We start from the raw sequence: 27592 nt of genomic DNA, 5'->3' as shown, positions 1-27592 counted from the left end.
CTCCTTTAGTTCTAACTCAAGTACTATGTACTTACTCTTCACAATTGGAGTGTTGTATTAAATTTTGTCCAATTTCAGGTTCTGACATAAATAATAAATCAAGTCTTGGTGGTTCTTCACTATTTCTAAATCTGGTGTTTTATTTTACCCATTGTGTCATTCTAAGTTCTATAGTCATGTCAAGTATACATTTCCCCATTGATCCTCTCCACCTTTCACTGTCATCTCTTCCCAACATATTTCTTTGCAGTTGAAATTTTTCATAAGTACCACATTACCTCCATCATTCAGCATCTCTCCAAGACCCTGTTTTTGAGGGCACATAAATCACTGGAAACTTTCTACTTTTCATGTCACTATCTTCAACTCTTGTTGTGATCATCAGCCCTGTTCTATATGTAACTTTCATCACATTTAAGTTCTTCTTAGCCAAGAACATGGTATAAGCTAATTTTAATTTTCTACACTTCCATCTTGTTCTCTGAAACTTTTTTTCTTAACAAAAATTTTTAGGCCTCAAGTATAACACTCTCCAATAGAACTGTATTTTCTGTGTCTCTGTTCTTTTCCTTAGCTTTGCTTCTTAATGTCTTATTTCATTCTCTTTCCTCATCATTCATGTTTCTTTTTATCCAAATAATTTTTTTAGTGTTGACTTCTTGCTATTATTTATTATTATTATTATTATTTTTTGCTCAAATTTCTTCAGCTTCATTTGTGACCTTAATTTGATCTTTAGGGGTAGACTTTTTCCTTCTCCATATTTACCCATTCTGTGCACTTCCTCTATATTTACTTTTCTACTTCTTGCTCTTCATCTTGTACTACTTTTAAACCTTTTCTTGCCAATTCTTTCTCTTTATCTCTCAGGAACCAATCTAGGTTATGCTTTTCCTTTTGACCATATACTACTATACACTTGTTTTTGTCCACTGGATCTCTTACCAGATTTTTTTTTTTTTTTTTTTTTTTATTAATGACTGCATCTTTGGCATTCTCCTGCATTTTTTTTAACTATTTCTTTAAAAATTACCTTATATTTTTCTTGGCCTTCCATTCATTCCTGAGTTGTAAGTCATCCTCTCCCATGTTTCTTCCATTTTTTTCAGTTACTGTCTTTATTTGTTCATTTACCTCTATATGGTCCCACTATTAGTGTTACAGGAGTCCCTCAAATAACACTGATTTTATTTCAAAACCATCTCAAATGTAGAGAACCGTTTTAAAATTCGTGCCAAGATGGGCACGCATACGCACACACGCGGCAACATCACAAACATTTGTGGTGACCGCTTTCTATTTTACCATATACAGTTGATCCTCATATAACGCGGTCATTATGTACACTGGGAACTGCTCAAACAAGGGTGTGGGGTGAGGGGAAAGCTGTGGGTGGCTGCCTAAGGTCACGTGTCAACCTCCGTGTACTGATGCAGGAGGGAGGGAGGGGAGGAGGGGGGAGTAGGGGCGTTAAAATAAACTGCGTTATCTGAGGAACGACTGTATATATTTTCTATTTTACTTCTTATATTCATTTCATTTTACTATTATATTCCACTTTACAATATTTCATTATTGCTGTTTTGTCTCACTTTGATCATTTATGTAAAGTTAAGGTTGTTTGTTGGTTGCAATCCATTAGCGGTGCACTTGATTCTACGTGTTCCTGTGACCTGTGCGGTGACCCATTCCTCAGTCTCTCACCATTCGTTGTGCTGGTCAATTGCTCTGGAAGTCGTGTTCATTACCCCTCCACGTGTTCTTCACATGGCACCGATACGCTCCTCTAAGCCAACAAAGACAAAGATTGAAAGAACATACATACATACATATACCAAGGCTTTTTTTCCCCTTACCAGGGGGGTAGCCAAAAAGGACAAGGCACAAAAACATTCCCACCCATTTCATCCCCGAAAACACTCCACACCCCTCCACCCTCCCTCCCATCTTAGCACCTCCTAGATGACGGGTCATCCCTGCACCTTGTCCACTGCCCTGGGTCAGAAGCAGTGACGCAGGACACAGCACATCCACAGCAAGGCCGCTTCATCAAATCGGCAACCCCCCCTCTCCGTCCCCCCATATAAAGGAGAGGACGGGGAGAAATCCCTTCGGGCTGCGTCAAAATTTTTGCTCACACACACTACCTCACCCCCATTCCCCCATCCAATCCACTTCATGCATCACAACATTCAACAAGATTCAAAGAAAGGATGGAAAAATTGCTAAGCGAGAAAGGAAGTGTATGATGTTATCAGAAAAAATCGTCATTTTGGACAAACTGAGAAGTGGTATGTCCTTTGCAGCATGTGCCAGAGAATACGGACTTAATGCATCTTCTGTGTGAACCATAAAAAAATGTGAAAAGGACATCAGACATGCCGTGACACACTGTGCTCCTGTTTCTGCTAAAGTGGCGCATCACATCAGAAATACGGCGCTGAATCAGATGGAGAAAGGCCTGAATGTTTAGATAGAAGATCTGAATCGTTGTCATGTTTCTTTAGACTCGCTCAGAATCAAAGAAAGGCCAAGAAAATGTACGACTACTTCAGTGAAAAGTGTGAAGAAAAGCGACCTTTTGTGGCCAGCAAAGGCTGGTTTGATAAGTTCAAGAAGAGGTTTGCTCTGCACAATTTAAGAATCACAGGAGAGTTAGCTTCTGCTGATCACGTGGCAGCAGAAACTTTTCCAAAGAAGTTGGAAAAGATAATTAAAGACAATGGATATTTACAAGAGCAAGTATTCAATGCAGACGAAACAGGACTTTGGTGGAAGAAGATGCCAGCTAGAACATTTATATCTCAAGAGGAAAAACAAACGCCAGGATTCAAAGCTCAGAAGGATTGCGTTTCCCTTTTGTTGTGTGGAAATGCAACTGGACATATGATCAAGCCTATGTTCCTGTACAGAGCTAAGAGACCATGTGCTCTTAAGGGGAAAGACTTAAACCAGCTGCCAGTATTCTATCGAGCAAATCAGAAAGCCTGGGTAACAGATGCACTGTTCACAGATTGGTTCCACAACTGTTTTGTGCCTGAGGTGGAGAGATATTTAACAACTAAAGGGTTGGATTTCAAAGTCTTGCTTCTTGTTGATAACTGCCCTGGCCACCCCGATTCGCTCAGGTTTGCTCACCCCAACATTCAAGTGGAATTTCTTCCCAAAAATACCACTTCTCTCATTCAACCTTTAGACCAAGGTGTAATTGCTGTGTTGAAGGCCAAGTATGTCTCTCGCAACTTTTCTAACATGTTGAAAGCAATTGATGAGGAGGGAGAGGATGTAAGATCGTGGTGGAAAAAGTATGACATTGCACACTGTATCTCTGTGGTGAAAATGTGCCACGATGAACTCATGACACATTGCGTGAATGCGTGCTGGAAAAAGTTGTGGTCGTCTGTAGTCAATGATTTTAGTCAATGATTTTACTGGTTTTCCGACTGCGGATGCTGATGACTTCAAGATAAAGAGCTACGCTAGAATTCTGAGTGGTGTCGGATTTTCAGACATGAGGGAGCAAGAAATTAGTGATGAATTGTTGAACCATGCAGGGGAAGAACTAACGGAAGAAGAAATAGAAGAATTGCTATGTGAAGAGGAAAAAGATCAAGAGGAGGAAGATCACCACCACAACCACCAGCTTGGACTTTAGATAAACTTTGTGAAGTTCAAAGAAGTTTGAAACACACATTAGATCTATTTACAGCATATGATCCATCCCTAGACAGAGCTCTGATAGTCAAGAATGGCATGGAAAGTGTATTCACTCTGTATTTGGAAATTATCAAACAACTGAGGCGAGAGGATGAACAACCAAAAATCACCGCATTCTTCTCTAAACCTCAGCCAAAGACATTAGGCAAATGTAGGCCTACTCACACTGCACTGGATCTCTCGCCTGACTCCCCTGCTTCCATCACCTCCACCCAGTCCACGGACTGTGACGACTCTGATTAAGGTAAGCTATGTTTGTGATATCAATTCAATTTTGAGTTAGGTTAGTTTAGTTTACCATAGACAAATTTATCATCCTTTCATTTCTTCGATGTCGGGATCTACCATAACAAACATGGCGTACCATTCGTCGTACACGACTTCGTTACTTAAGAAATCTGTTTTGGCACCTTTTTTGATTAAGGTAAGCTATGTTTGTGATATCAATTCAATTTTGAGTTAGGTTAGTTTAGTTTAGTTTACCATAGATGAATTCATCATCCTTTCATTTCTTCGATGTCGGGATCTACCATAACAAACATGGCGTACCATTCGTCGTACATGACTTTGTTACTTAAGAAATCTGTTTTAGCACCTTTTTTGATTAAGGTAAGCTATGTTTGTGATATCAATTCAATTTTGAGTTAGTTTAGTTCACCATAGACGAATTTATCCTTTCATTTCTTCGACGTCGGCATTTACCATAACAAACATGGCGTACCATTCATTGTACACGACTTCGTTACTTAAGAAATCTGTTTTAGCACCTTTTTTTTTTCATTTCCACACACAAAATTGCATATTACGTTGATACATTTTAATTTACAAAATTAATATTTAATTTTCTATTGCTATATTCCTCCCATGGTCGAAACTAAAGATTTACCCCGGTATTTAATATGGAATACACAGATTTTATATGGAATACACAGATTTGGTCATACGCAGTAATTTCAGGAACCTAACCCCCACGTTATTTGAGGGACTCCTGTATTATATTCCAACCTCTTGATTTTCACATTTTAACTTGGCCAGTTCATTTTTTAGTGCACTTACCTCTTTATTTATTTCAGTGTGTATTTTACCTAGTTGTATTATAGAGGAAGAGGAACTTTGCTTATAGTGACATGTCTTTGTACCTTTCAGCATTTAGTTTGTTCTTAAATTTTTGTATGTTTTTGCACACACTTCTGTTTCATACAATTTGTTCTAGACAACCACTGTGGAAAACTATTTTTCTTTAGATATCTTCTATAACTATCCTTTTTGAGTTTCTTTTCATGTCCTCCTATTTTTCTTTTATCCCATTTTAATAAATCTTCTCAGTCAAGGACTTCCATTCCTTTCATGATTCTGTAAATGGCCAGTAGATCTGGTTGGTAGTTCCAGTTTGGACAATCTTTGTTTGTATGTCAATTTTGAAAGTGTTGGTGCTATCTTTGTTGTTGCTCTTTGGATTATAATTTCTTTATATTCTTTTTTGTGCTGGGTGTCCATAGTGTTGCAGTGTACGCCAATCTTGGTCTTATCAGTATGACTAATTAAACACAATTCCTCACCAAAGTATGTCAGAAAAATAGTTGCTCTTCATCTTGTACTACTTTTAGACCTTTTCTTGCCAATTCTTTCTAAGGAACCAATTTAGGTTATGTTTTTCCTTTAGACCATACACTACTATACAATTGCTCTTTGGATTCTAATTTCTTTATATTCTTTTTTGTGCTGGGTGTCCACAGTGTCGTAGCATACTCCAATCTTGGTCTTATCGTACAAGTAACTAGTTGAACACAATTCCTCACTGAAGTATGTCAGAAAAATAGTGTACAAATCTTACCTCAACCAATTCAGGCATAGGAATCACAGGCTCAAAATGTGGGTCATGATCATCCTCTTCTCCACCTTCTTCATCCTCCTGATCATTTTCTTGAGATTTTTCTGATGCAGCAGCACCAAATACTGGCTTTGGGGCCCAGACTGCTGATTTTAACCCTGAAAGAGTAATGAGAAATCTAATTCACCAAGAGGAAGAAAAAAGTAGAAAAGAAGAAAAGGGGAAAAAATGTAAAGGCAGAGGGGGGAGATGAGTGAGGTGCCTTCTATGACACCCATGGGAACAGTAGTGCCCCCTAACCTCATTCCATGGAAGTGCCCCAACAGTGCCTAAATTCTGACTGCAGTCATTATCCAGTGTGGGCCTTATGTAATGATCACAACAACCTTGGCCATTTTTGAATGCTTATTGTATAAAGTGATCATTATTCTTTGGGTAGAAATTTGTCTCATCATAAAAGATGAGAGAGGAGTGGGTGGGAGTGAAGGCAGAATGGGGATGGTTCAAGGAGGAAGTCACAATGTGTGCAAAAATGTGTGTTTCGAACAAGGTGGATGGGAGGAAATAGAGGGAAAAGTAGTAAGTGGTGGGATGAAGAAGCAAAGAAGGTTGTAGAAGAGAAGCAAATGTTCACAGATTGGTTAAAAATAGGACAAGAGAAGCATGTGAGAGATACAAAGAAAAGAGAAGTAAAGCATAAGATACGGGAGGGAAAGAGGAGAGCAATGTGAAATGGGGTAAGAGTATGACAAATTTAAGAAAGGAATAAAAAGATGTTTTGGGAAGAAATTAAGAGAGGAAGAGGTGGAGAATCAATTAGATATGAAAAGGTAAAAGGTGCAGATGGAGAGATGATAATAGAAGAGATGGCAATAAGAGAAAGCTGAGCATTGTATTTTAGGGAGTTGCTAAATGTGAAGGAGGATAGGGAGAGAATGGTAGTTGCAGTGAGTTGGGAGGAAAAGGCAGTTGCAATGGGTAGCATACATACATACATATACCAAAGGCTTTTTCCCCCCTTATAAGGGAGGTAGTCAAAAAACAAAAGCATAAAGAGCACTCCCATGCATTCCATCACTGTCACACTCCACTCTCCTCCCTCTTATCTTGGCACCTCCTGGATGACAGGTTATCCCTGCATCTTGTCATCTGCCCTGGGTCAGAACCAGTGTTGCAAGATACAGCACATCCACAGCAAGGCCGCTTCATTAAATTGGCGACCACCCCCCTCTCCGTCCCCTCTTGCAGAAAAAGAGAAGACGGGGAGAAATCCCTTAGGGCTGCATCAAATTTTTCTCACACACATTTCCTCATCCCCCACCCATTCCACCTCATGCATCACAACATCCATATACAACCAATGGTAGCACTAAAAAAGTGACGAGTAAGGAAAATGGAGGAGAAATAAGGAAAGATGAGGTGAAGGCAGTTGTTAAGATGATGAGAACAGGTAAGACATGTGAGTTGGATTGGTGTCATGCAGAATGTCTAAAAAGAGGAGGTACAGTGATGGTGGACTGGCTGGTGAGGTTATTTAATGTTTGTTTAAAAGAGGGTAGAGTGCAAGAGGATTGCCTGTATAGTTCCAATTCATGGGGGGAAAAAGGAACAAGTGTGAGTGTAGCTTCAGTTTGTTAAGTGTAATTGGGAAGGCTTATGGGAGGGTTTTGATTGGGAAAATTAGGAAAGGAACAGAGGAACAGTGTGGGTTTAGGACAGGTTGGGGTTGTGTGGATCAGATTTCTGTGTTAAGAGAATTCAAGATACAAGAGTAGTAGAGCTTGTGTTAGAAATGGGGAGGGTGAGTGGTTTGAGGTAAGGGTGGGACTCTGCCAGGTGTGTTATGTCACCTTGGCTGTTCAATTTATACATGGATAGGGTGGTACGAGAGGTAAATGCAAGGGTAATAGGTTGGGGATTGGAGATGGTTAAAGGAAATGGAGAGTAATTATCATACTTTACCTGAACTTGCAAATGCTGTAGATGTGGATGTTTCTTGCTTGGCTATGTCTGCAAATGATATACCTGACTGACTGAAACCCGAGAGAAGTGTCCCTCCTTCACTTTTTTCTGAAGCTGGAGTGATGGTTGTCCCACGGAACAGAAGACCACCACTTGGAAGGTTGCCAAAGAGACTGCCACCTGTGTTGCTACTCAGAGCACTGAAGCTCACTGTTGGCTCAGGTTCCTTTGTCTGTAAAATGTAGTCATTGTTTCCTTATACAACCAATCCAGTATCTGATGATACATATATACATATATCAATGGCTTTTTCCCCCTTACACAGGAGGTAGTCAAAGGCATAAATCCACTACCACCCATTTCATACACACATACACCACTCCATCTTTTCTTGGGTCCTTGATGATGGGTCATCCCTATATCTTGCCCAATGTCCTGGGCCAGAAGCAATGTAGCAAGACAAAGCAAAGCTGTTTCATTTAAATGGTAACCACCCCCTCTCCGTTCCCTCATGCATTAAAATACATTCACACAAACACTCCTCTCCATGCATCACAGCATCATCCATACACAACCATTCTCCACTAAGCACTATCTTCTCTTCTCCCTTCCTCAACAGACATTCCCCTTTTTTCCAATGCTTCATTTACCCTATCCATCTTGTCCTTGGGCACCCCCTCAACCTCTGCCTCACACACCTTTTTTACATACATATACCAAAGGCTTTCACTCTTACATGAGGGGTAGCCAAAAAGAAAAAGGCATAGAAATCACTCCCACCCATTTCATTTCCCATATATTCCCCTCCCCTCCACCCTCCTCCCTCCCTCTTATCTTGGCACCTCCTGGATGATGGGTCATCCCTGCATCCTGTCCACTGCCCTGGGTCAGAAGCAGTGTCGCAAGATACAGCACATCCACAGCAAGGCCACTTCATAAATTCGGCGACCCCTCTCCGTCCCCTCATGCAGAAAAGGAGAAGACGGGGAGAAATCCCTTCGGGCTGCGTCTTTTTTTTTTTTTTTTTTTTTTTTTCATACATACTTCCTCACTCCCCATCCCCCACCCACCTCATGCATCACAGCCTCATCTATACACAACCCTTCTCCATTCACCCCTATCTTCTGTCCTCTCTCGTCCTTCCTCCACAGACATTCCTCTCTTTTGTTGAGCCCCTTTCACCCCATCCATCCTTCTTATCCTAGGATGCCCCCTCATATTCACTCCTTCCACACTTCTTTTACTAATCTTTCTTCACTCATTCTTTCCATGTGTCCAAACCATCCTAATACTCTTTCATCAACCCTATCTCCCAGCTCCATTTCCACCCCTGTTCTCCTCCTCATTTCTCACTCTATCTAGCCTAGTAACCCCTATCATACTTCTCAGACATTTCATCTCAAACACATTCAAACTCCTTCTCTCTTCCTCTCTCATGTTCCATGTTTCTCCCCCGTACATTGCTGTTGGCACAATCACTCCTTCATATAACCTCCTCTTAGCATCCATTCCCAGATGTCTATTTCTCATTACAATTTTTAATCCACCAAGGCATTTACTCACTTCTCTCAATCTACATTCTACCTCCACCCCCCCTTCTCCCTTTCCTGTCACATTCGCACCCAAGTATCTGAAACTATCCACTCCCTGATATATAAACAGAAAAACAAAGTTGTTGGAGAAACCAACAACTTGCTAAGATCAATAAAAGTGGCTTTTACTTGGATGAAGAAATACATACATCATACATACATATACCAAGGCTTTTTCCCCCTTTCAAGGGAGGTAGCCAAAAAGAAAAAGGCATAAAATCATTCCCACCCATTCCATCCCTAAGTACACTCCACTCCCCTCCCTCTTATCTTAGCACCTCTTGGATGACGGGTCATCCCTGCACCTTGTCCACTGCCCTGGGTCAGAGGCAGTGTAGCAAGTCACAGCACATCCACAGCAAAGCAGCTTCACTAAATCGGTGACCCCCCCCCTCTCCGTCCCCACATGCATAAAAGTAGAAGACGGGGAGATGTCCCTTTGGGCTGCGTCAAATTTTCCTCACATATACCTCACCCCCCATCCCCCCACCCATTCCACCTCATGCATCACATCATCTATATACAACCATTCTCCATTCACCCCTGTCTTCTGTCCTCTCCCGTCCTTCCCCTCTTCCCCAAAGCTCCCTTCACCCCATCCATCCATCTCATCCTAGGACGTCCCCTCATGCTCACTCCCTCCACATCTGCCTTCCATACCTCTTTTACTAGTCTTTCTTTACTCATTCGTTCCATGTGTCCAAACCATCCTAATACTCATTCATCAACCCTATCTCCCAACTCCCTTTCCACCCCTGTTCTCCTCCTCACCTCCTCATTTCTCACTCTATCCAGCCTAGTAACCCCTATCATACTTCTCAGACACCTCATCTCAAACACATTCAAACTCCTCTCTTATGTTCCATGTTTCTGCCCCATACAGTGCTGTTGGAACAATCACTCCTTCATACAGTCTCCTCTTAGCATCCATTCCCAAATGTCTATTCCTCATTACACTTTTTAATCCACCAAGGCATTTACTCGCTTCTCTCAATCTACATTCTACTTCCACCTCCACTCCACCTTTTCCTGCCACATTTGCACCCAAGTATCTAAAACTATCCACTTCCTCTTCCAGTACACAATTATTCATTCTATGTGCACACTCCTCACCAGCCACTTGCCTCTTCGTCTGACTCAGACTCCTGGTGTAGAGCAGAAAATGAGTTTACAATCTCTAACTAAATTATTCAATTCTCTGTAACAATTTTTCAAGCTTTTATGACTTAAAAGCACGGTCCATACATTAAAAAGTTAGTTTACCATTAATTGTGGGTTGGTGACACCGCTTTCTTTTTTGTTTTGGTGTAGAACAGAAAATGAGAGTTTACAATCTCTAACTAAATTATTCATCTCTGTAACAAATTTTCAAGTTTTTATGACTTATAATCATGGCCCATACATTTAAAAATTAGTTTACCAATAAATGTGGGTTGGTGACACCATTTTCTTGTACACAGACACACCCAATCACAGCGCAGGCTGGCTTCAGACTGAGATCAAAACAGAGCGCGGGAAACTGATCGCGTGGAGGTCCTCTGTGTGCTCTTACCACAAAATTCAAATTGTGTTAAATCGAAATTGTCGCATTATTTAGATAAAATTCCTTAAAAATTAACTTGTGTTAAATTGAAAACGCATTAGTTAAACTCATGTTAATTGAGAGTTGACTAATAAAAGAGAGGGATGGATGGGCAGACTGTGCCTATCTAGACCTACAAAAAGCATTTGATATGGTAAAAAAAAAAAAAAAAAAAGGTGGCATCGGAGGAAACTTATTGGAGTGGATGAAGACTTTCTGACTGGGAGAAAAATGAGGTAGTAATTAGAGATAAATACTCGAAATGGGAAGAAATGATAAGTGGTATCCTGCAAGGTTCGGTACTGGCTCCAATCATGTTTGCCATATATATATACATGACTTGGATGAAGTAGAGTGTTATATGAATTTCTTTGCAGATGATGCAAAAATACTGAAGAAAGTAAGAACAGAGGAGGATTGTGAATCATTACAGTTAGACCACGACAAAAATGTAATTTTCGCAGGAAAATTAATTTTTCCCTGATACAAACCTGAGGTACTCCTTACACTAGGATACTCTCGCGTAGCGCGAATATTTCTACTGCGAAATTAAAATCCTCACTCTGTGGGTCTGGGCAACGCTTATCCTCAGTAAGGGGCCCCATTGGGGCAAGGGGGGGGGCCCTTGCCCTCCACCACAAGTCTCGCACACTATAACCATTCTCTGAGCCAGGTATGATTTAAGCACAAGGTTGTCAGGCAAGGAGAAGGAACTGTTTAGAGGGGTGGTTGAGGAGGGCCATTAAAGGTAAGGAGTACCTCAGGTTTGTATCAGGGAAAAATTAATTTTCCTGCGAAAATTACATTTGTTCCGAAGAATACAAACTCTTCGGTACTCCTTACACTAGGAGACTCGGACTTAGGAGGGAAGGAAGTTGTTATCTAGCCTGGGAAACCGCTGTAAGGAAAATCTAGTGTGCTAAGACTATGTTGACCAGACCCCTATACATTCCCCTCACTTTGAAGTGCACCCCTTTCTGTTCCCTGGAGTGGAGACAGAAAGGTTATAATCACTTTTGTACCACTGAAGGGCTTGAATTGATTCCCTTGGAATGCTAGAGAGCCCGCGGGTGAGGTAAGGGAATGTAAGAGTATGAGAAGGACTTTAGAAAGTTATCCCTGCAGTTGCCGAGCCAGAACCTGGATGAGTTGTCAGGGTCGGCTGTGTGCTCTTGAGGAGGGGTATATCATTTTCAGGACTTCTTGGGCGGCCACTATGGGGCCCAAAGATAAGTTCCCTAAAGATTCCCGCATAACTTCTTTGAGGTAAAAGGAAGTGAACGTATTCTGGCTTTTCCATATACCTGCTTGAAGAACCTGGTTGACTGACCGATTCTTTCTGATGACTAGGGAGGTCCCTACTGCCCTCAGGTCATGGGCAATCTGTGTGGTCCATGTCGCAGGCTCTGCGGATGACTTCCATTGTCCAGTAAGAAAAGGAATTCTTAGTGATGGGCTACCTTTAGTAGAGATGAACAACCACTTTAATTCTGGTCGAAGATGTTCGGTTCTCTTGAGGTAGGTCCGGATGGCTCGTACCGGGCATAGAACTGTTTCAGTCTATTCTCCCCCTGCAAATTCGTCTAAGGATGGAACACTAAAGGACCAGAATCTAGGGTCGGATTTGGCAGGATCTTTGTTTTGGCAATGAATTGAGGCATGAAAGTGAAGGAGACCTCTTTCCATCCTTTGGAATGGGCGACTCTATAAGAGATGGCATGTAACTCCCCTACTCTCTTGGAAGATGCCAGGGCTAGCAGAAAAAACTGTCCTCTAGGAGAGGTCCTTCAGATGTGCCTCTCGGAGAGGTTCGTAAGGGGGACCCCTCAGAGAGTTCAGGACTAATGCCACATCCCGCGGAGGAGAACTGATTTCCCTGGGGGGGGCATGATCTTTGAAGTGCCTGAAGAGCATGGAAATTTCCTGTGAAAGGGCTAGGACCATGCCCTTCAGAGAAAACACCTGATTTAGAGCTGCCCTATAGCTTTGTACTGCCGAGAGGGAGATCTTCCTGGACTTCCTGAGGACGTGGAAGGAGGCGATCTCAGGAATGGTGGCTCGAACTGGGACTAACTTCCTGGAGTGGCACCATTTGCAAAGGCGCATTTCCCTTGATAAAGGTTAGCTGAGGATGAGCAAATAGGAGCGGACATGTCCTCAACCACTTCTCTGGGAAAACCCTTCTTTAGGAGGATCTGGACCATAGTCTGAACGCGTGAAGATTGAGTGCTGAAGGGTTCTTGTGCCAAGGCCCGTTGATGGGTGGATACAGAAGATCTGGTCTTCCCTGAAGGGCCAGAGGCTCTTCTACTGCTAGCTCGAGGGCGTCCGGAAACCATGGGGCTTCGGGCCACCAAGGAGCGATCAAAGTCATCCGAAGGTAGGATGCGTGTCTTGCTCTGAGGTACCTTCTGGAGCAAGGGAAATGGTGGGAAAGCGTAGGAGTCCAGGTTGTCCCAACTGTGCAGAAGAGCGTTTTCTCCTGCTGTCAGAGGATCCAGGAAAGGGCTGAAATATTGGGAGTTGGTGATTCCATCTCATTGCAAAAAGGTCCACTAGAGGGGAGCCCCATTTGCTGAGGATGAAGTTCGCTACTTCTCGATAGAGGGACCATTCTGTGTTGATTATCTGATTCTTCCTGCCGAGGTGGTCCGCCCAGACATTCCTCTTCCCCGGGATGTAACGGGCTTTGAGTGACACCTGGAGATTCTTGGCTAGGTTGAGGATGTCCATCATCAGAAGGCATAGTTCCTGGGAGACTGTGCCCCCCTTGCTCGTTCAGGTAGGGTACTACCGAGGAGTTGTCCGACATTATGCCCACTACTTTTCCTGAGACTTGATCCTTGAAGTGACGGAGAGCCAGGAGTACTGCTTTCAACTCAAGCCAATTGATATGGGCTGTCCGCTCGACTGTGGACCAGGAACCGCTGATGTGATCGTCGTTGAGGTGGGCTCCCCAGCCCTCCTTGGAGGCATCGGAGAACAGGAGGACTTCGGGGGGAGATGGGCCGAGGGGCATCCCCATGAGAAGGTTGCATGGGCCTTCCACCAGAGAAGAGAATCCTTGACTTCTTCGGTGAGGGAGATGTGTTGTAGGGGTTCTCCCTCTTGCGGGGCCCACTGAGACTTGAGGAGCCACTGTAGCGGTCGCATTCTTTGTCTACTCCAGGGGATTAATTTCTATATGGAGGCCATATGGCCCAGGAGGATTTGGCATTGTGTAGCCGTCAGGAACCTGGTCGATAGTGCCTGTGCAACTAGAGAAGCGAGATTCGGGATCCCCTTTCCTACTAGGAAGGATTCCATTAGGGAGGAGTCCAGGACCATACCCAGGTACGTGACTCTCTGTTCTGGTAAGAAATCTGACTTTTCCGGGTTGACTACTGTGCCCAATTTCAGGACAAAGGTTAGGACCATTCTCAGGTGTTCTGGCATAGCTGGGCGGAATGCATCTTGGAGGTCCAGCGACACCATGAAGTTCCCTTCCCTGATAGACGCCCTTACGGACTCTGGGGAGGCCATTCGGAACTTTGTCAGGGAAAAGGAACTTGTTGAGTGGAGACAAATAGATGACTGGTCTCCACACCCCTGTTGTCTTTTCTACTAGGAATAGCCGTGAGAAGAACCCTGGGTCCGGAGTCGAGACTTCCACTAAAGTTCCTGTCTGGAGCAAAACGGAGGATTCCTCCGCTAGGGCCCGCCCGCGAGCCGAGTCCGGGTGGAAGCTGCTGACTTGGATGGGATAGAGGGAGAGGTTTGGGACAGTGGAAAAGGGAAGACAATAGCCCGTCTTAATGACTCAGTAGGTCCAGTCTTCCGCCCCGGCCTCTTCCCATGCTCTCCAGTAGAGGGAGAGGCAACCCCCTATCCTGTGCAGAGGGGCTGGCGAATTCCTAGGAGTCCTGTGGGGGAGTCCGGAGCCTCTATAATGTTTGCGTCTAGGATCTCGGAGTCCACCATATCCGGGGGAATCAGCGTGTGGGTGAGCATAAATCTCCCTGAGGAGGGGGTCACTGGGGTCCCCGAGGATGGTGTCTCTCCTGCGGGACTCGAAGTTGGCCCAGGACGTTGAGAGACAGGAAACCTGATGCTTCAGGGCTCTGCTCGCGCTTGCCAAAAAGCCTGGAGGTCGCATTCTTCCTGGGTTGTAGTGCGGGTAAGAACCCCCACGCCGAGGCAAGGAGGCGTTCTAGCCAGGAGTTCACCGCCAGGGACAGAGCCAGTGATTGAAGGTGGTTGCTGACTTCCCTGCCAGAGAGGAGGACGTTTCGTCTGCGCAGCGACTCGGCGTCCGCCTAACCAGCTCTGGTAACCTCGCCGGGATCGAGGCTGCTCCGAGGGTTGACCCCGATGGGGTGTAGAAGCGCTTCTGGTGTTCCAATGGGACCGGAAGCCAACGCGTCTTCTCGGTCGTCCTTGTTGCGAGAGCGTCGGAGGCCTGGGCCATGGCTCTCGCCGTCTGCGTACTCCATGGAAGGTGGAGGGGAGGAGGCTGGGCTTTCTGAGAGTTGGCCGTCATGAAGATGTCAGACTCGAATGTGGCTTCCTCTTCTTTCGGGTGGCCCAGTCGATTCGCCCTCCGAACCCTCGCGAGGACGTCCGAGAAGGAAGGTGGGACCACCATCGAGGATTCCGACTGGGAAACGGGAGGGGAAAGGGAGCGTGGCCCCCCCCCCCCTACGGAGCTGTGGACATCGTCGTCGGCGTAGGAGGGGTCGGGACGGGCAGAGAGGAACCTCACGCTACCATCCCGGTCACTGATGGGTACAGAGGGGGGCCGAGCAAGTGGAAGATGGTCGAGGGGGGCCCTTGGGGGCGGTGACTCCTCACGAGCTTCCGTGCGGTGCACGAACCGCGCTTGAGAAGCGAGGAAAAATTCCCGTTGGGCCTCCATCTGTTCCTTCAACGTAGTGACGAGTGAACAGAGTGGGGAGGAGGTCCGGGGAATGTCCGCTTGAGTCCCGCCTGGGTGCGGATGGTCCGGGAGACGCCAAGGGGAGACTGCCTCCTCTGGACGAAGCCGAGTCACCCACGACGAACGCGCGCGTGGGCACATCTCGGGCTTCCTGCCCACCGGGCATAGAAAGGGTTCCGGCGATGACCCGGCTCGTCTGACGACGGGTGGAAGGTGAACGTGGGGGCCACCCGAGGAGGAGAAGAGGCCGACGCGCTCCGAATCTCCGAACTCGGCTCCTTTGTCCGTGGGGGGGCGGAGCCGCCGGCAGCGTCGCGGGGCCGGTGGACGCATCCGGGAAAAATCTCGTACCCGGGGGGGTTCGCGGGGGCCAGCGCGTGCCCGTCGTAGCTAACCACCCTGTGGGCAGGAACAGGAGACAAGTGGCCTGAGACTGACTCGGGGCGGCTATTGTACAACCTTTCCGTTTACTACGCTTAGGAGGGGGGAGACAACTGCCCGCGTCCTCCGCCGACGTAGCATGCCTTCTCCTTGTGTCGGGTGAGGGGGGAAGCCATCTAGAAACACCGCGTCTGCAACCTCGTCCCTGATCTCTGTCCCTGTGAGCAAAGGGCATGGAAAGGGCACCGTTGATCACCCAGCTCTTCCTACGGTGGGTGTTGTGCGTACAGCGGGATTCCTGAGTAGAAGAGACTAAGGGGCTCTTTGCCCCCCCCCCTTTGTCCGTGCCGGCGTCGAGTTTCGGGGGCAGCCGCAAGCGACCACATCCGGGAAAAATGTCAATACAGGAACGGTAGCTAGCGGTGGCTTGACGCGCATGTCCGACTACGCTAACCGTCCTTTGTTGAAGGAAGAGGACAACTTGGCCTGAGAATGACTCGAAGTGGCGTTGTACCACCTTCCTGGCGACTGTTGAGTTTCCGGGATGGGCGAGGGCAAACCGCAAGCGACCTCATCCGGGAAAAGCTCGTACAGGAACGGTAGCTAGCGGTGGCTTGACGCGCATGTCCGACTACGCTAACCGTCCTTTGTTGAAGGAAGAGGACAACTTGGCCTGAGAATGACTCGAAGTGGCGTTGTACCACCTACCTGGCGACTGTTGAGTTTCTGGGATGGGCGAGGGCAAGCCGCAAGCGACCTCATCCGGGAAAAGCTCGTACAGGAACGGTAGCTAGAGGTGGCCTGAGGCGCATGTCCATCTACGCTAACCGTCCAGGTTTAAAGGAATAAAGGACAACTTGGCTGCCTGTCTACTACGCCGTGGAGGAGGGAGAGAATTGCTCGTCTCCTCCGAAGCCGTAGGCCGCCTTCCCCAGTTTTTGGGGGGGTGAAGAGGGAAGCCATTTTCTATGGCCATTTTCTATGCGGCGAAACCACAACAATACTGGAACCAGATTCCATACTTACAGTGAAGGGTAGGATACCCGGTGGCGGTTAAGGGAATAATACAGGGAATGGAGAAGCACTTAAAATTCCAGGACACAGGATGGCGTAGGGAAAACCCCGATGAAATTGAAGGACGACGAACTCCTTAGCGTCCTTAGAGTGAGCTGGCGACAATCGAAGCGGATTGCTTGATTTTCGGCACCGACGTAAACATGGAGAGATGTTAACGCGGTCACTACTGCGAAGAGAATGGTTATAGTGTGCGAGACTTGTGGTGGAGGGCAAGGGCCCCCCCCCTTGCCCCAATGGGGCCCCTTACTGAGGATAAGCGTTGCCCAGACCCACAGAGTGAGGATTTTAATTTCGCAGTAGAAATATTCGCGCTACGCGAGAGTATCCTAGTGTAAGGAGTACCGAAGAGTTTGTATTCTTCGGAACAATCTGGAAATGGACTCAAAAGTGGGAAGTGAACTTCAATATCAAGAAATGTAGTATAATGGAGTTTGGAAAAAGTAAAAACAGAATATAAAAATTTATAAAATTGGAGAACAAGAAGTCAAAAAAGTGAACTCTGAAAGAACCCTTGGAGTAATACTCAGCAAAGACATGACACTGGACAAACATATCAGTAAAATAGTAGGAGAAACCTTCAACCTATTAAGGTCAATGGATGTGGCATTTGACTATTTGGATGAAGAAATTATTAAACAAATATCAGTTACATTAATAAGACCAAAACTAGAGTACGCAGCAACACTATGGACGCTAAAAAAGAATATAAAGAAATTAGAAAGAATACAGAAAGCAATGTCAAAATTGGCACCATCTCTTTCCAAATTAACATACGAACCAAGATAATTCAAATTGGAATTACCAACACTGGAGCAGGAGAGAAAGAGGAGATCTACTATCTATAGAATCATGAAAGAAATGGAAATCCTTGATAGGAATGATTTACTAAAATGGGACAATGGAAAAACATGAGGACACAAAAAACTCAAAAAGGATAACTATAGAAGAGATCTGGAGGAGGAGGAGGAGGAGGAGAAGAAGAAAAAAAGAAAGATTCCCACACGGAGTGCTTGATACCTGGAATAATTTAGATAATGAAATAGTGTGTGCAAATACTATTCTATTCAATATTTTAAAAAAAAAACTTGATGCTGAAAGATAAAAAGACGGGTCATCACAAGCATAGCTCCCTTCCTGTATAATACAACTAGGTAAATACAGTTTAGAGGGAACATTGCTTACTGGGGAGGTAGGCAATTCAAAAGACACTTACACAATCCTATCCTCCCTCTCAGCTCCTCATGGATGACGGATCATCTCTGTATCCCACCTACTACCCTAGGTCAGAAGTAATGCCGCAAAACACAAAGGACACTTCACTTAATCAGTGACTGCTCCCTCATGCAGAAAAAGAGAAGACAGGGAGAAACCCCTTTGGGCTGTGTCAAAATATCATTCACACATAACCACCCCCTACCCCCCCATATCCCCTGCTGCATACCTTCCTTGCATCACATTCTCATCTATACACAGCCTTCTCCCTTCCCTGCTCAACAGACATTCCCCTTTCAATGTACCACACAAAATGAAAATCCATTACAATAATATATACACACACATACCTGTACATCTTGATTTTCTTGACAACCTATGCACCCTTTACATGGCTCTGCTTGTTCATACAAATAGAAATTGTCAGGTAGTTTTAATTTTCTTGCCTTTTCCACTTGTTCTGGTGTTGCCTTCTTTTCAAACACTATGGAAACTTCACCTGAAGAAAGTAAAATTCAAGAGTAAAATAAGTAACACTGAAAGAATCACAACTTTGTAAATCAATATGATTTCGGTTTATAAACAAGTTAAAATCCTCAAGATTTTTCTCCTCTCACATGCACAGTTTGCAGCTGGGGAGGCAGACACACATCTTAGCTCTGGATGTAAGGGCAATTCCTTTATAAAGGGGAAGAACAGCTAAGGGATGCACCCACCATTCATCCATCCCAAATCCACTCGTTTCCTCCTTTATCTTAGTTCTTTGTAGAACAGGGGCCATTCCTGTCCCCCTCCCAGTGCCCAGGGGCAATACATGTTATAGCATCACCACAGCAGGTACATACATTCTAAGGACTTTCCCCCCCTTACATGTAGGGAGGTGGCCAAAGTCAAAGGCATAAATTCAATCCCACCCATTTCATTCCCACATACTCCACTCCCATTCACCACCCCTCCTGAGTGATGGGTCATCCCTGCATCTCGCCCACTGCCCTGGGTCAGAAGCAATGCAGCAAAACACTGCACATCCATGTGGCATGTGGTATAGTGCTTTGGCCTAGGATACTAGCGTGCCCCGACCAGCAATGATCCTTCCCACACAAGGACCCCCTTGTTATGGCTGATAAGGATGAAGCTCAAAATGGACAGTTATAGAAGAGATCATAAAAAAGAACAGCTTTCCCCAGAGTGGTGGATGTATGGAACACACTTGACAAAACAAGTGTGTGCAAAAACAATACACAAATTTAAGGACAAATTAGACATGGCAAAATACCGAGATGGACACCATGAGCATAGCTCCCCTTCCCATAAGATACAACCAGGTATAAATACATTTAAATTCTTCCTCTCTATGTTCCATGTTTCTGCCCCATACAGTACTGTTGGCACAATCACCCCTTCATACAATCTATTAGCATCCATTCCCAAATGTCTATTTCTCATTACACTTTTTAACCAACCCCAAGACATTTACTGGCTTCCCTCAATTTCAATTTTACCTTCACCTCCACTCCTCTTTTTCCTGCCACATTCGCACCCAAATATGTAAAGCTATCCACTTCCTTAATATTCAGTTCCAATCTACTGCCCCTTGTACATCTCATCACCTTTTATCCACATTTATCTTCAACTTCATTCTTTCGCATACTTTCCCAACCTCTCACTAACTTCCTTAGTCCATCTTCTGATCCTGCTACAAGCACAATGTCATCAGCAAACAATAACTGGCTTATCTCCCATTTTTCTTCATTTTCTCTAACCATCTCCAATCCCCAGCCCATTACCCTTACATTTACCTCTTGCACCACCCCATCCATGTATAAATTGAACAATCACAGCTACATGACACACCCCTGGCAAAGAACCTCAGACCACTCACTCTCTCCATTTCTAATTCTAACACTGTCTGGAAATGGTGCCAAAAGTGGGAAGTGAACATCAAGAAATATAGTAAGAATAGAATATCAGGGCAATATAAGGTTGGACACCGAAGCATAAGGAAGTGCTGTGCCACGAGTGCATCTGCCTAGCGGTTTTGTAACCAGCAATGAAGGAAACCTATTTGTTATTGTGCAAGATGGCTACTCGTTGTGATCGGTGAATGTTTTTCTCTCCAGTTCTAGTTTTTTGGTATAGTTTCTGGCAAAAACGGAAAAGGATAGTGAAGAAAAAACAACGTATGAATCAACGAAGAAAGGACTGGAAGTGAGTATAGCTGAGAGTATAGCTGTGATACCCAAGCACCATTGTGTATTGGATACTCCGAGGAAAAACCCAAGGTGGGAAAAATAATGTTTTTTCAGGTTTTCAAAGGAATTCATGCAAAATAGGAAGAAGTTTTGATATACATAAAGTAGGTATAGCAATGCACTAAGAAATTGCGAAATAAGTGAACTAATGGAAGAAATTATAGACTTGAAATTAGATTACCGAGCTGTTCACGAGGAACTGATTACACTGGAGAGAGAGAGAGAGAGAGAGAGAGAGAGAAAAAATTAAAGAACTGAGTGACCTAAAAAGTGAAATAGAAAGTCTTAAGAGAGAAAATGAAAGACTGAAGAATGAGGATAAAAAAAAAAAAGATGAATTAAAAAAGGAGGTAAATTAACAATGGCAAGTAGTGACCGGTTAAGTAGCAGAATCAATTAAGGAAACAGACCTCATTAAAAAAAAAAAAAAAAAAAAAAAAAAAAAAAAAAAAAAAAAAAAAAAAAAAAAAAAAAAAAAAAAAAAAAAAAAAAAAAAAAAAAAAAAAAAAAAAAAAAAAATCAATGGAAGAAAGAACAGGAAAATCCAGAAATATACATACATATACCAAGGCTTTTTCCCCCTGTCAAGGGAGGTAGCCAAAGAAAAAAAGGCATAAAATCATTCCCACCCATTCCATCCCTAAATACACTCCACTCCCCTCCACCCTCCCTCTTATCTTAGCATCTCTTGGATGACGGGTCATCCCTGCACCCTCCCTTAATGCTCACTTCCAGTCTGCTGCCACTTTCACCCCTTGCACATCTCATCACCTTACTTTAACCCACATTTATCTTCAGCTTTCTTCTTTCACACACTCTCCCAAACTCTGTCACCAACTTCCTCAATCCCTCCTCCGATCCTGCCACAAGTGCAGTGTCATCAGCAAACAACTGGCTCACCTTCCACTTTTCTCCATTTCCTTTATCCATCTCCAATCCCTGACCCACCACCCTTGCATTTACCTCTCACACCACCCCATCCATGTACAAGTTGAACAGCCAGGGAGACATAATGCATCCCTGATGAAGTCCCACTTTCCCACTTTTAGCTCGAGCAAACAACTGGCTCACCTTCCACTTTTCTCCATTTTCTTTATCCATCTCCAATCCCTGACCCACCACCCTTGCATTTACCTCTCGCACCACCCCATCCATGTACAAGTTGAACAACCAGGGAGACATAATGCATCCCTGATGAAGTCCCACTTTTAGCTCGAACCACTCACTCTCTCCATTTCTAATCCTGACACATGCTCTACTACTCTCGTACAAACTACTAGAAGCTTTCCTCCTATCCCGTATATCCACAAAACCTTCCACAGTGCCTTTCTGTCTACCCTGTCGTAAGCCTTTTCCAGATCCATAAAGGCCCAAAAATTATCCTTCCCCTTTCCTATAGCTTTCTCACATATCTGTCTTACCACAAAAATCTGATCTACACAACCTCTACCAGTCCTAAATCCACGCTGTTCCTCTCCTAATCCTCTCAATCAAGATCCTCTCATAAGCCTTCCCAACTACACTTAACAAGCTAATCTCTCTGAAACTACTACACTCACAATTGTCCCCTTTTCCCTTGTAAAGTGAAACTATACAGGCACTCCTCCAGTCAAAAAAGTAAACTCGGAAAAAGACCTTGGAGTGATGATCAGCAAAGACATGACACCAGATAAGCATATTAATAAAATAGTCAGAGAATCCTACAATTTATTGAGGTCAATAAAAGTGTCATTTGCCTATTTGGACGAGGAAATGAAAAAAAATAATTCTAACTACACTAATAAGACCAAAACTCCAGTATGCAGCAAAACTGGACACCCAGTACCAAAAAGAATATAAAAAAATTAGAAAGAATACAAAGAGCAACAACAAAACTGGCACCAACTCTTTCCAAAATGACATATGAACAAAGACTGTCCAAATTTGAATTACCAACTCTGGAACAAAGAAGGAAAAGAGGAGACCTACTACCTATAGAATTATGAAGGGAATAGAAATCTTAGGTAAGAATGATTTATTGAAATGGAAGAAGAAGAAGAAGAAGAAGAAAAAAAAAAAGGTCATTACGAAGAGATCTGAAAAACCTCCCCACACAATGTGATAGAAACTTGGAACAAATTAACAAAGAAACAGTGTGTGCAAACACTATTCAAGATTTTAAGAAAAAACTTGATGCTGAGAAATACAAAGACGGGTTACCATGAGCATAGCTCCCTTCCTGTATAATACAACTAGGTAAATACATTGTGTCAAAGACAATGCATTGAAGCATGGCCCATCCTCAGCAGGACCTAGCTTATTTTAACTACTACATCATATGGTGACCTCTAATCCTCCTCCACTCAAAACTGAGCTAATAAGAATACCCCTTCATCCAATTAAAATCTCTATGCACTAGCTCCAATCTTTTGCATTCTCTTCCATACATCCACTTCCCTATTTACTATGTTTCTTCAGCTATTCAAGCTCATTCCAACCTCTTCGGCTTTACACTCTTTGGCCATTTTTCCTATTCCCCCCTATACCTACACCAAAACAATCTCAGCATGGTGATATCTTATTCAATATCTCTCTCCACCCTCATTCTCTGCCTTACCTCTACATTATTATCCACTGTTACAAAATGTATTCGATGGATCACTTACTGTCGGGTATTCCCGTAGATGAAACTGGAGAACTTGTGGAAAACTTATCACCAAAGCTAAAAGTAGTTTTTGGTGATGATGAGAAACTGGAGAGTCCTCCAAAAACTGCAAATGCAAAAAAAGAAAATAAATAAATAAATAAATAAATAGAGGAAACAAGAGGACTAATACCCCATACTGACATGATAACATGTAGGTATATATCTGGGGAAGAACATAAAGATAACTGTGTGGTGTAATTGTGCTTGAGACAATGGGTCAAGCTTGAAATTTAAGCAAGAGAGAAAGGAGCCTCAATGTGTTAAGATAAAGGGTTTTAGAAGTATGGTGGGGGTTATGAGGACATATGCAGAAGAGTAGGGCAGGGGTGGAAAGGGCCGACAGATAGGGTTGATGAAAATATTGCTACTGTTTGCCTATATGGAAAGAATGTGTGAAGAAACACTAGCATAAAGAGTGCAGAAGGCAATCAATGTGTTGCCTTCAGTCTTTCTTGTTGAGGACATGTAGGCCCCAGGAAACCTGTTAAAACCTACAGGTGGGACCATAAGATACTTAGAGAAGAGATATTGTAATGTGGAAGGGAAAAGTAGATGGAGTGAACTTGTGGAGAAGATGGGATGGATGGATGGGGCGAAGAGGGCCCTGGTTACAAGGAGAATGTCTGTTGAGCAGAGAAAGGAAATAGCAAACCAGGGAGGGAGGGGGAGGGAGGGAGGGAGGGAGAGAGAGAGAGAAAAGAAGAGAAAAGAAGAAGAAATAATAATAATAATACATGGATAGTAGTTATGAATGGAACACTAATGTGGTCCAAAGGGATTTCTTCTTGTGTGCTCTGTAATTTATGGAGAGGTGGAGTGGGGGAAGAGTATCTATATAATTAAGCAGTTGGGGTAATCTAGTTTCAATTGCTGGGCTCTGCTGTGGAGCTGTCTTGCTGCATTTCTTCTGGCCTGAGCAGTGGGTGAGGGACAGGGATTAGCCTTCATCAACAAGAAGTTAAGATCAAGAGGGCAACAAATGAGATATGTTGGTATAGGGTTGGTGAAGAGTGGATATATAACTTGTCTCAACCTCTCTTACATGGTAAAAAGGACAATTTGCAACATGTATATGTATGGATGCAATACCTTTGGGGCTGTTTTTGGGTGCCTTTACAGACTAGAGCCATGCACCATTCAACTGTATTAGTTTAAATTACTATCTATATATCATGGGCTTTTTCCTCCTTATATGGGAGGTTGGAAAATCAAAAGGCACGTACCCACTCCCATCCACCATGCTCTCCTCTCTCTCAAATTAGCTCCTCATGGATGAAGAGTTATCTATGTATCCCACCCATTGCTCTGGGTCAGATTCAGTGCAGCAAGATACTTTTGAATTCCCAAAGGCATTTACTTAATTCTCTCAATCTACATTTACCTCCACCTCCATTCCTCCCTTTCATGACACATGTGACCCTAAATACCTTAAACCATCAACTTCCTCCAGCCTATCTCCTTTTAGCCTTCCAATTTGCTCCCATCCTCTCCCTTTGAACATCTTATCAACTTACTTTAATTAAGATATATCTTCAACTTTCTCCTATTACATACCATACCAAACTCTGACTAACTGCCTAATCCCTCCTCTGACCCTGCCACAAGCACACTGTCATCAGCAAACAACATTTGGCACCTCACACTTTTCTCAATTTTCTTTAACAATCTCCAGTCTCTTGCCCATTACCCTTGCATTTACCTCCCATACCACACCACTATGTACACACTGAAGTCATGGCAACAAGACATCACTGACAGAGCCTCACCTTTACCTTAAACAACTTCCTTTCTCTATTTCTAATTCTAACACAGGCTTTACTACTCTCATAAAAACTCAACTGCCCTTAATGGTTTTCCTCTAATCCCATTTATCTGCAATTCTTCCCACAGTGCCTTCCTGTCTACCTTGTTACAGGCTTTTACCAAATCCATAAAGGCCCAAAAAACATTCTTACTTTTTGCTAAAGCTTTCTCACCTATCTACCTTACCACTAAAGCCTGATCCATGTGCAACTCCTACCATTCCTAAACCCAAACTGCTCCTCACCAATTACTCCCTATGTTACTCTCCTAGTCCTCTCAATCAAAACCATTCCATAAATCTTCCCAACAACACTCTACCAACTGATTTCTCTGAGACTTGAGATAAAAAAAAAAGTTAACACTATCTCTCCTATTTTGCTGAAATTTTGTTAATAGGTAGTTTTAGGGCCCTAAACACATTTCTGAAATTTAAAGGTTAATTTGAACTGTTCAGGAGATATGACCAGATATATTTGGGGTCATAGTCACTAAAATTTGGCGACCAATAACTGGGGTGATGTAATCAGTTATACATATATATATCAAAGGCTTCCCCCTTATAAAGGAGATAGCCAAAAAGAAAAAGGCATAAAAACCATTCCCACCCACTCCATCCCTAAAGCATTCCACTCCCCTCCACCCTACCTCTTATCTTGTCACCTCCTGGATGACGGGTCATCCCTGCATCTTGTCCACTGCCCTGGGTCAGAGGCAGAGTTGCAAGACACAGCACATCCATAGCAAGGCTGCTTCATTAAATTGGTGACCCCCCTCTCCGTCCCCTCATGCAGAAAAGGAGAAGACGGGGAGATGTCCCTTCGGGCTGCATCAAATTTTTCTCACACAAACTACCTCACCCCCCATCCCCCCACCCATTGCATCTCATGCATCACAACATCATCCATATACAACCATTCTCCTGTCTTCTGTCCTCTCTCATTCTTCCTCAGCAGAATTTCCACTCTTCCCCAAGTCCCTTTCACCCCATCCATTCTCCTCATCCTAGGTCGCCCCCTCATGTTCACTCCCTCCACATCTGCCTTTCATACCTCTTTTACTAGTCTTTCTTCACTCATTCTTTCCATGTGTCCAAACCATCCTAATACTCTTTCATCCACCCTATCTCCCAACTCCCTTTCCAACCCTATTCTCCTCCTCACCTTCTCATTTCTCATTCTATCCAGCCTAGTAACCCCTATCATACTTCTCAGACACCTCATCTCAAATACATTCAAACTCCTTCTCTCTTCCTCTCTTATGCTCCATGTTTCTGCCCTATACAGTGCTGTTGGCACAATCACTCCTTCATACAATCTCCTCTTAGCATCCATTCTTTCACTCCACCCTTTCCTGCCACATTTGCACCCAAGTGTTTAAAACTATCCACTTCCTCCAGTCACTCTCCTTAATGCTCACTTCCAGTCTGGCTCAACAAAGAAACTGAAAAAAGTATTGCTAAAAAGAGACAGGCTTATAAGAAATATAAGTGCTCGGGTGCATCTAATGACTATGAAAGTTATGTATCAATACAGAGAGATTTAAAAAAGACAATAAGAAAAAGAAAACGACAATACGAAATGAACATCGCTGATAAATCCAAAGAGAATCCCAAAGAATTCTATAGTTACATTAGAGATAAAAAGGTTGTTAGGAATCACATTGGTCCACTATTATCTGCTGACGGTCAACTTGAATATTCAAATGAAGGAATGTGTAATATCTTAAACAATTATTTTAGCTCGGTATTCATAAACGAAACACCTCAAAGTGAATTCCAAACTGAAACCTGTGAAAAGTCTGGGGTAAACTTACTCACTACGGTAAATATAACAAAAGAAAAAATTAAAAGGTGTATAGACAAACTCAAAGTTAATAAAACACCAGGGCCTGACGGTTGGCATCCAAGAATCTTAAAGGAAATGAAAAATGAGATTGTTGTTCCATTAGAAATTATTTTCAAGAAATCCATCATATCCGGAGATGTCCCAAGAGAATGGAAGCTAGCTAACGTTACTCCCATATTCAAAAAAGGTGACAAAAAGAAACCAAATAACTATAGGCCTATAAGTTTGACTTCGATCGTAGGAAAAATAATGGAAACTATCATCAGAGATGATATCGAATATCATTTAGAAAGTAACCGTTTGATAAATGATAGCCAGCATGGTTTCAGACGGAAACGTTCTTGCGTGACTAACTTACTAGAATTCTACAACACAGTTATCTCCAATTATGACAAAAGAAACAATATAGATTTAACCCCTTCCATACGGTGCCGCACACGTAGGCGTCATGAGGAGCAAGTGGATTCGCGACGCTGCCATATCGGCGTCTTGATTATATTTATTGTAGTCGCCCCTGTGTTTTTACATTCTCCCAAATGCGCCCTTAATCCCATTCTCTGTGGTTTTCAAAATTCGCGGGTGAAAGAGAGAACGATCGATATAAGCGGTGACTATATTTTATGATGCGAATATTATTTCGTTACGTCGTACGGCTGGCATTGGCTGCTGCCCGCGAGATTTAAGTCCCGTATTGAAGTGGTTAATATATCTAGACTTTGCAAAAGCTTTTGATACCGT

The 27592-nt window shown here is 43.5% G+C and overlaps 1 protein-coding gene across 10 annotated transcripts in view; it reads right to left on the bottom strand.

Moving 5' to 3' along the window:
• LOC143036394 (E3 SUMO-protein ligase RanBP2-like) overlaps positions 1–27592 on the bottom strand; it is a 216592-nt gene that overhangs the window by 30702 nt on the left and 158298 nt on the right. For all 10 annotated transcript variants that reach the window (XM_076203695.1, XM_076203701.1, XM_076203703.1 and 7 more), the window contains 4 exons: positions 23167–23271; positions 18620–18768; positions 7511–7742; positions 5552–5706 (listed from right to left, as the gene is read on the bottom strand). In XM_076203695.1, coding sequence (XP_076059810.1) covers positions 5552–5706; positions 7511–7742; positions 18620–18768; positions 23167–23271 — 641 coding nt within the window. The remainder of the gene's footprint in view (positions 1–5551; positions 5707–7510; positions 7743–18619; positions 18769–23166; positions 23272–27592) is intronic.

This window comes from Oratosquilla oratoria, chromosome 20 (assembly GCF_046742065.1).
Source record: "Oratosquilla oratoria isolate Oo_2021 chromosome 20, ASM4674206v1, whole genome shotgun sequence".
Lineage (NCBI taxonomy): Eukaryota > Metazoa > Arthropoda > Malacostraca > Stomatopoda > Squillidae > Oratosquilla > Oratosquilla oratoria.
This window is presented reverse-complemented; position numbering and strand designations above follow the sequence as displayed.